Source organism: Urocampus carinirostris, chromosome 3 (assembly GCF_059441175.1).
Source record: "Urocampus carinirostris isolate Australia breed hairy pipefish chromosome 3, RoL_Ucar_1.0, whole genome shotgun sequence".
Taxonomy (NCBI): domain Eukaryota; kingdom Metazoa; phylum Chordata; class Actinopteri; order Syngnathiformes; family Syngnathidae; genus Urocampus; species Urocampus carinirostris.
Genome location: NC_142351.1, coordinates 39,680,737 through 39,691,129, shown reverse-complemented (window position 1 = coordinate 39,691,129; position 10,393 = coordinate 39,680,737). Strand labels below are relative to the sequence as shown.

Here is a 10,393-nt window from a genome sequence, read left to right as displayed (position 1 = left end):
AACTTAACGCAATGCCCGCTTGAACAATCGTGCTCTGCATTTTCAATCAAAGCCAAGATTGAAAGTCGTGCAGGAAATCTCCCGAGAATCTGAAAATGCAGACAAATGGAGGATAGGAGAATATAATCTCGGAGTACAAATCCCGCAGGTCTCACAAGAGGAACGGCATATGTTGAGATTCAACCCGGCGTTGAATTATAAAACAGTCTAGAGTGACGTTTTTTTTAACGTTTTTCACCGCAAAATGATTGATGGCTTGAACTGTATATGCTTACGAAAAGAAAGGCGGACGTCGTTTTCATCGATGACACACATCCTTCGGAAAAAGCAATTTTCCACGGATTGGGGTGGGGGGCAGCCGGGGCCACTCCCCCTGGTAAATAAACTAACACTGTCTAAGATGAATTCCTATAAATATATGCCATATAAATAAACAAACACATATATAAATCACGTAGGACCTAAATATGTGATGTAAACTTACTCTTTTATTCATGCATTTTGTTGTTTCTGCAATTATTTCGTCGTGTATTTTGTAGTGTACTGTATTTTGTCATCTATTTTCATCGTCTGTCATTTTAGTCTTTTGTCATGTATTTTGGTGTGTAATCTTTTGTGTATTTTTTATGTATTTCGTCATGTATTTCATAGCCTTTTTTTGTATATTTTCTTGTGTATTTCTTTGTCTATTTTGTATATTTTAATCATTTATTTTGTCATGTATTTCATCGTGTATTTATTTCTTTTAGGCAAATAAGCTTTAGGTGAAAAATTCAGCCAGTTTGACCCGCCCCCTCATTTAAATAGCATCTTCACGTGACAAAATACACAACAAATACTGAGATAAATAAATGACAAAATGTATGCATGTATGAATTAAATGTATGATATTTAGGTATTATGTGATTTGTTTACACGTTCATTTGTTTATATGGCACATTTGTAGACATTTGTTTATTTAGACATTTATTTCTACATGTAGCAGGATCGCTCCTACCCAGAACATGCTGATGAAAAGCAAATCGCCCAACATTTACAACGACGCCTCACATCCTTTGCAAAAAGTAATTTTCCATGGAGCGCTGGGGTGCCAGCCGGGGCCACTCCCCCCTGGCAAACAAACCAACACCCACTGTCTTATTCAAACTCTAATCCATCTTGTGTGCACCGCACAAAGCACACACGTCACGAGACCGCCACTTTTATCTTTAACGCATTTCCGAAGAACGGTAAGTTAGCACAATATTGTGTGTTATTTAGCATCTCCTAGTGGTAAAAACATAAAAACAACTCATATATGTCTATATATATATATATATATATATATATGTATATATATATATATGTATGCATTATATATTGAACAACAAGCAAAAATACTTCATAGTATATAAACGTGCATTTCATCCTCGTAGGTTGAGAAATGTGTACAGTATTTATTTGTTTTACATAATATGAGCCTCACCGAGAAGGAGGGGTTATAATTGTCCGCAGTCTTGCTGCTACGGGTATTCGAAAAAGCCAAAAACCTTGTAAAAGGCCCAGCAAAATATAGAAGAAAAATGGTGTGGTTTGGTTAATTTGAGTGGCCGTAGTTTGCATTCTTCCTTGTGCTTTGTTGGACTCGTTTCGCATTCCACAATACAGCGATAACTCGTGATGAAATATTAGTGTCCCTTCAACACGACAAAATCAGGATGCTTCTCTTTAACAAATCTATTTATTAAAAACGACATACACGCATCTCATGGCCAGTACACGACAGAATGTGAAGAAATGCATGTCTGTCAGTGACATTTTGTTAATTGGCAGTTTGGCACAATATGTATTTCAGTACATGAAACAGGGATGGTTGCATATAGTTCTCTGTTTTGCCGCAGGCGCAGTCCATCAGGACTCTGACTGAGGGTGTAAAATAATTAACAAACGCCCCTCTTAAGTTCAAAAACCGGTTCCGCTTGCTTAAAATACTACAAGAAAGCTCCAAGTCCCTCAAAGTAGCACAGTATTGCAAACACATTGAATGGGTAAAATTCAATGCCCTTGTTTTTAACGCGGCAACCTGTTTTGGAAAAAAAATTAAATGGTAGACCCCTGGGATACGTTATTCCCGCCTTATGACATTTTTACCTTTTACAGTGTGTAATAAAATTTCTCTTTGGCTGCTCTTTACGGCATTTAATCAACTACATGACATCAACAATAAATTATTTGTGGTGTATAAGCATATGACGAGTTAAGTCTCTAATAATTTTTAATTTGAATCCGACGTCTCATCTCACCTCTTGCATCCACCTTCTACTCCACTCCACCAGCTCAAGTCACGTCACACCAAAGTATATATTTTTTCCACTACTTGTTTGTTTACAATATTTGAACATATACAAAAATATTACACATAAGTCGAAATCCCTATAATTTTGTTATTTTATTGTTTTTATCTGGGGTACCACGGGTTTGGAACGTATGATCTAATTAATACAGGTTTCTGTCCCCTGCTTTACGGCGATTTCACGATCCCCACCTCAGATTAGATTAATGTCGTATCCCTGGGGTCTTCTGTATTTCTTTGAAAGATAAACAGAATAAAAGGGTCTAGAAATACATAAGCCTTGCTTATCTTACAGAGATTCAAAGACAGAGGCTGCATTCACTGTTGAAAGGTGGAATAATCTGTACGGGTGACAAATTAAAATCAATATTTCATTTTCTACTCTTGTCGGGAGAAGGGTGAATGCGTGACTCTTACAGTAGTGGAATGACAGCAATTTTTGGGAGTGTTTGACGTAACCCTGAAAACCTCTCCCGCCACTCAAAAAAAAAAAAAAAAAAAAAGCATGCTCACAGACACTGTGCACGCAAAACACACAAAACATTTATCGGGAAGAATAAAAATCAGTCCCACTTTAAAATAATGTCACAAAGAAAAAAAAGAGGCAAGAACAAAATATAATCACCGTCCTTTTGTTAAGTTGGGAACCCTCTGGGTTGCTAGAACGATGCCTTTCTTGTAGGGTGTGGAGTGCATTATGGCGAGGGGGAAGTTGACCTTTCTCTTTGACCACTCCGGAAACGCCACAAAAATGAGGCCCAGTGTGGCCAATTGCGGTCGGCGGTGGGACAGAACAAAGAGTTGTACTGGTAGCCCGTCATGATCCGCCTAAAACATTCTGTTGGCATCGGAAACGCAGCGTTAGTTTACCCGAGGGCAGCCGGAGCTCTTCATTAGTCATTGTCTAGAAGGTAAGTGGTCCTTTCTTCCTACATGGCAGTGAAATAGCCTGTGGAAAAAAAATCTGGGAAAATCCCTGCTACTCCACCGCGATTGGTTCAGTTCGGCTCCTGAAGAAAAAACGTCTCACTCCCAACGTCCCTTGCCGGGAAATAGGCGGGTATCCCACAGGTCGTTGGGGGCGTCTTTTCTGGGAGCTCCGCAGTTGGAGGGTGCAGGGGAAAGTATTTGTCAGTCCATCTCCAGGTCCATCAGTTTATTGCGCGAGCGCGGCGTGTGTGCGGCGTTGCGGCAACAGCACTGCGCGCAAACCAGGCCCAGGACCAGCGAGAACAGGCCCACACCTGAGGACAGGATATTTATTCAAAAAGTTGATTTCTAGACAGGACTGTCAATAAAAATGGTGATTTATGTGTGCCATGACCACAAAATCCCACCCACAAGTGTACCTTGAAAATACCATAACTACCTTTATAGGAAAAAGAAACCGTAATAATATATATTATTTTGTCATTTGATACTGTAGACCCCCGGGATACAGCAACCTCACTTCAGTCTATGGTCTGTTTTCCACCTCTCTTGACAGCATTTTCACACTATCAACATCACCAATAAATTATTTTGCGTGCCTAAACACTTTAGTTTCTCTGATGTCTGTCTGCTATTGGTCAACCTTAAATACTCAGCGATTGGTTTGTGTAACAGCTACTATTGGCAGAACTACCTGCGACAATACCTTTCTCAATCTTCATTTAGTTAAGGGTCTAATGTGCTTCATAAAGACATTAATGTATTTTTTGTACTGTATTTATCCGTTATGGGTCCCAAAGCTTGCAGTGGTGCTAAAGATACAAGCAAAATCACGATACCAATGGAAACAAAAGCTTGTGATTAAAGAAGGTATACAAATCACTGCCCTCGTTAATCATGGACATAACTGATCATATATAATATATAATGGTGTGATTAAAGCTAAGAAATCTTTTAAGAGCATGACAAGCCTTGCAAGTGGAACAGTTTTGATTTGAATCGCTCGTCCAGACCCCTCTGCCTTCACCGGCTACTCCACTCAACCAGCTCTAGACTCGCATCAATAGGTAAATCAAATTCAGTTTTCCTTTACATGAATATTTTTTTCTAACGCTATTCACATATATATTACACATAAGTAGTACTAACGATATAAGAACGGCTTAATACGGTATTCCGGGCGTATAGTAATAACTAAGTGTTTGTATGGCAGTAAGTCAGATGTCATTCATATTACATAAAAAAAAACTGAAAAAAAAAGAAAAACTAGATTTCACAAAGAAAATTGAACATAATTATTTTTAAGTTGAAAAATGATCTGCTTTGAACTGTTGTACCGGTAAATGGAAAAATAAAAGTTACTTATTAAACCCCCAAAGGAATACAAATCTTTAAAAAACTTTTTGTTAAGATGAAGTTAGTTAATTACACAATATATTCCCTGAAAAGATGGAAAAAAAGAAAATTGTATTTGAAAAATGAAATGAGAATTTTCATAAATAGTAAAATAATTTGTTTTAGTGGCATCCAATTAAAATAAAAGATTTATGCGCTAATTAAATTATTTTCCTCCACTCTTTTTTACCTATTCATTCAAAACATTTTTTTGTCGCAGAATGAAATCATCTGGATACAAACAGCTATTTTGATTTACTATATATTCTATATAAATACATAAAAAGAAAAAATATATATCTAGATCTAATAAATCCTATACTGTGCATCCACTTGACAAAATATGACTGTCAGAGTAAATCCACATCCATTTATTTCAGTGGAGGATGAAAAAAAACAAAAAAAAAACCGCATGATTTGCCTGTATTTATTTAACATAGCTTGATTGGTGACCCGCTAGCCTCAGTTTGAGAAACACTGCTTTTACAAACAATATTTGCTAGCTAAAAACAATAATTCCTTACTGCTTCACCAGTGTTGCTACTTTGTACACACTGCAGCGCAATATCATCTTTCAGGGAAGCATGTCGTCTGAAATATTCATTCAAAAAAAACAACAAGTGTGGAAGTGAAAGAAGCAGTCGTCCATGCAATATTTGGTACACAATAAGGCAAAAGGACCCCTGGATAGTAAGAAGACTTTACAGATAAAATGGGAAAACATATCGGAGATTGAAGTTAACTCCTCTTTACAGCTTTTCACGAGCTTTTATTTGATGCGGTTGAGGTTTATTTCTGGTGAATGAGGGATAGAAATAAAGACTGATTTGTTTGTTGATTGGGAAGTATGGTAAATTGTTTTGTGAAACTACGTTACAATTTTCCTTAGAGTAACCTCACGCAAAAGGTTCAGTTATTTATTCCTCTCCCTACTGTCATTGCAAGCTATACTTATAAAAATAGGAAAACTGTGAATGTTTAGGTGGTTTTAGTTCAGGTATACAGGTTTTTCCATCTGTGTAATTTAGAAAAAGCTAAGAACATATTTGATCGGGATTTTAAGCAGAAATGTGAAAAATTGAAAAAAGTTCACATACTTTTCCGTACCACTGCACAGCATTTCCTAAGACAATCAACCGGTGTCTATGTTTATGTTTAATTTATATTAACCCAAATACAGTAGACCCCCGTGTTACGCAGTCCTTACCTTAGGATATCTTCAATTTACAAATTTGATTTTATTGTATCCCGTTTCAAACTGCACAGAACATTTCATTAGCAATTTATGTTAATTACAAAAAAGACTATCTTAAAAGATGTTTTTGAAGCCCCTTTTCACAGCATTTGCCCCACTACATGACATCAACAACAAATTGTTTCACATGACCAAACCCTTTGCGGTATTCGTGCTTATTTGAATTGATTGCCCCATGACGAGTTACGTGTCTTAGGCTAAGCTCACATTGCAGAGCTTAATGCTCAATTCCGATTTTTTCAGGGAAATCTGATGCGACTTGAATGCGATCCCACTGTGACTTCTATGCGTTTCCGGTGTCCCGCATGTGCGGAAGAAGACGGACGACGTCACACGCTAAGCATATCTAGAAATTTGAAAGTTATTGTCCTACTGGAAGCTGAATACAGTTGTCCCCCTAAATATTATTTCAATCCATAACTTTACGTGTTTTCCTTCCCCATAGTTTTAAGTTCTACACTTTTTACCGCCTCTCGATAACATGCAGGTTGCATGAATACACGTTAACTTTTCGCACAGAAGTACTATTCCAAAACATCAGATGTATATCGGATTTAGAACCACATATGAATGTGGCATGATGTGAAGAAAATTCGGAATGGTGCCGTTCAAACGGACTTCCACAGATCGGATACAGGTCATGTCCCTGCAAAAAAATCAGATTTTCCTGCAGTGTGAACCTAGTCTAAGATCCTCTGCTATCGGTAGTCTTTATATGAAATGCTAGTCTGCTAATGGTTCATCATGCTGAGATGCTATTGGCTGAACTACGTCCCACAATGCCTTTCTCTTAATACAGATCACAATTTTGTGTGTGTTGTTAAGCCTTTGCAAATTAGTGCAATTCAATATGTATGTTTTGTACTTTATTTATTTGCTACGGGTCACAAGGCTTTCAGCGATACTAAAGGAAGAAGCAAAAGCATGATAACCAATTGACATTAGGACCGATTATTTAAAATGGGCAGTTGATTAAAACAGGGAAATCCTCTAAGGCCATGACGATCTTTGCAAGTGGAAAATTTAAAATCAGTTTCATTTATAATGAGCTGTTGCCATCTCCTCCCATCCTGCTACACCACTCCGCCAGCTCAAGTTTTGTCAAACCAAAGGCAAATAAAATGAAATTTGTTCCTGTACAAGTATATTTATTTATGATATTTAATCCGATACATGTATATTACTCTATATTATTTTATTATTATGTTTTTATCTGGGGGACCAGGGGTACTGAGCTAATTAACATGGATTTCTATTTCCCGCAGTACAGCAATTTCACTTCGCAATCCTCACCTCAGAACAGATTCATGTTGCATCCCGGGTGTCTACTGTATCTTGCTGTAAACACTCTTGTCTTTCTTTATAGCTTTTCATTTGTCGCAGTCAATTTGTGAAAACAACAATTAGTCGCAATTATTCTTCTAAAGACCGCTACTGCAGCCTGTACTGTCATTTTTTCCCCCACCGAGACTACAGAAACGCCAACATTTCCATTAATATTGCAGCATTCTGTAATACACCCAAAAAAAGCGGCCCCAGTGCCAACCAAAGCAGATTTTATTGATCAGTTTATATTCAGTGTGGCTCAAAGTGCATTAACAAAAAGAGTTGTTTTTTTGAGGCCAGAATGTGAGTGTGTATAAACCAGATTTTACCTATTGATGCTGAAACGCCATACAAGAGAGGCAACTGTAGGGACTCCCATACTGTAAACGAAACCAGATAGCAGAAAAATTGGTGAATCTATGTATGGAAGCCGCAATGTCACATCGAGTGCGCACGCTCCTCACCTGCAAATCGGACTGTCAGGAAGATTTTGGAGGACGTCAACTCTCCGGCTTGGGTCCATGCTCCCGTGGAGGCGGAGAGGTACCAGGGGGTAGCCACACAGTGGTACTCCCCGCTGTCACTACAATACAGAATTCATTGAGATGCTTACAATCGTGTGTAGCGGTAGAAACCGACTCATACATGAGGGCTCCTTTTCTTCATTCGAATAATTTTCAAATATATATAAAAAGCTGTTGAGGTGTATAGAAATTAGGGTTGCAACGCCTAGTCGATGGTATCGCCAAAAATCAATAATAGAAATAGATGCCAATGAACTCCATTGCCAACCATCTCTATGATCACGTTTTTTAAATATGCTGTAGCATCTCTAGATGAATACAATCTCTGCTGAGAGTCGCTCTCGGGCAATAGCGCCTCTTTTTCGACCGATAACCTACAGAAAAGACAGCATCAACATCTAGTACGCGTTCCCAAGCTTCTAAAGTTTGAGAGCATATTTACCACAAAAAAGACAACTTGCAAAGTTTGCAAAGCAAACCTTGCATATCATAGCATTAGCTCCGTGACACAGGAACATTTACAAAGAAAGCCCCTCGGACAGTCTGATTCGCCTTGTTAAGATGCAATTAACTAAATTAATTTAAGCCAGTAAGGTTTAGATGCCATGCATTGTATGTTTTATATGCATATTTTTTGCTATAGTAGAGAGCTTGAGCATTATCCCAGACTATGCCAAAAATGTATCTAAAATTAAATGCATGCAGTCTGAAGGAGTCAACATATTTTTTTGCCTGTCCCTAAAAATTGGACAGAGGTTTATTTATGGATGAATGTCTATACTGACCAAGCACTGTGCCTAAATGGTTTTAAACAGGGTATTTTCATTTATTTTATTTATGAATGCACAGTACATTCAATAAAATATGTATTTTCCATTGTACCCATTTTTCTTTTGTTTATTATCCTTTGTCGCCTAGTTAAATCTGCTTCAGTGTAAATTTAAGAAATAATTATTAATGATCTAATTATTCAACTAATCATTTCAATTGTCTGTGACCAGTCAACAATTAAAATAGTTGTTAGTTGCACCACTAATTGCGAATTGGCATAAGATGGTCAGATGCTCTCTGGAAGAAAACCGGACACGCTGGCCGGAGATGAAAGAAGCCTTTGTTGACCCCGAATATTGTATGACCATTTTATTTTTAGCTAAAATGATCTGGTCCCCATCAACCACCATAAATAAAGGACAGTACGTTCCTATACATTCCAAAATACTCCAAATATCAATAAAAAGTGTACTAAACAACCATAAATACCTAAAACAGAAATAAAATGTTAACCTAAACAATCATAAATACATTAAATAGTAATTAAATCAAAGGTTGCTAGCCAGACCGGATCCGGGAGACAGGGTGCCCAATAAACTGCATTTTAGTTTAAAAGAGGCCTGCGAGCTGCTAAGAGGTCCCATCAAACAAGCAGCACAGGACCAAATCCTGGCATGCACACAACCAAAAAGGTTTTGATCCACTCCCACCTTGACAAGCAACCAGAGAAACTTGCTGGCCAGCCCATGTCTGTTCAAGACAGCGGCAAACCAGGTGGGACACAGCCGGCAACATTAAAGAAGCCTCCAGCCACCCACAGCTAAGAATGGATTCAAACACTGGATTGCGTGGTTCCTGTCCGGGTCTCCAGCCTTGAGGACCCCTGACCGCTGGACGGTATGACATTAAGGGGGATTTGTATCAAATGACAATAACGTAATAATTAAGCCAACATAGTTTTCTATCTAAACGGTGCCAATTTAAGATCCCAGCTTCTATCTTTCTTTGTTTTCTTTTTTTATTCTCTTTTTGTTTTGTGTTCTTTTCATGTTTCTTCTGTAGATGATTAGTAACAAAAAACTGTGTGTGTGTTCAGCTATCAAAAAATATAAAAATAATTCACTTAAAGTTGTGTGTAGCCACCCTCCAGAATAACTAAACATGATTTTTCATCCATCTTCCTGATATAATGATGTAAAAACGTATGTTGTGCTCCAAAAAATGAGTCAGGTTTTTAAAAAAAATAAACTTGGCTCTTTAATTGATTTGGTCAATAAAGTAAATTATTTACCACCTGAATTTTTGTGCAAAGGAAATAAGACACACCCGATCACAGTAAATTCTCAATGTGTTTCCTTGGACTGACAATCTCTCAAAAGAATGTTGACTACTGCCAAGATAGCCACTCAGCTCACAATATTGTGTGTTTCCAATATTTGTTCAAATACAGAATCGTACTGAGGTACTGTATGTTATTTTACGAGCAATTCAGAACTACCTATGCATGACATTAATATTTCATTGCCAATTGGGGGAAAAAAAAAAAGAGTAATATATATAAAAAAAAAAAAAACAGTGCACACTTACCTGTCATGTGCACTGTGGACGTTCAGAGTGTACGAGTGCGTGTCCTGGCGTTCGACCGAAACATCACTGGAAGAGTTGCGATATTCTTTCCTTACAACACCAAAGCGGTCAACGCTGGCTACTTGTGTTGTGGTCTGTCCGCCGCGAAGTCGCGTGAAGAACCAACGCACCTCGTAGGCCAGGTGGTCTGAAAAACAATAAATAAATAAACAAGCACACTTAGACATACAGAGACCTCTCGCTACTTGGGGTTTCGGTCATCGCTGGTTCACT

The 10,393-nt window shown here is 37.8% G+C and overlaps 1 protein-coding gene across 1 annotated transcript in view; it reads right to left on the bottom strand.

Annotated features, from left to right (window-relative positions):
* Nucleotides 1-1,701: 1,701 nt before the first annotated feature.
* The window catches only part of ptgfrnb (prostaglandin F2 receptor inhibitor b), an 81,946-nt gene continuing 73,254 nt past the window's right edge, over nucleotides 1,702-10,393 (bottom strand). The window contains exons 12-15 of the mRNA XM_088331802.1: nucleotides 10,121-10,307; nucleotides 7,703-7,821; nucleotides 7,568-7,618; nucleotides 1,702-3,576 (exon numbers count right to left, since the gene is read on the bottom strand). Of these exons, the coding sequence (XP_088187928.1) occupies nucleotides 3,464-3,576; nucleotides 7,568-7,618; nucleotides 7,703-7,821; nucleotides 10,121-10,307 (470 nt within the window). The 3' untranslated portion in view covers nucleotides 1,702-3,463. The remainder of the gene's footprint in view (nucleotides 3,577-7,567; nucleotides 7,619-7,702; nucleotides 7,822-10,120; nucleotides 10,308-10,393) is intronic.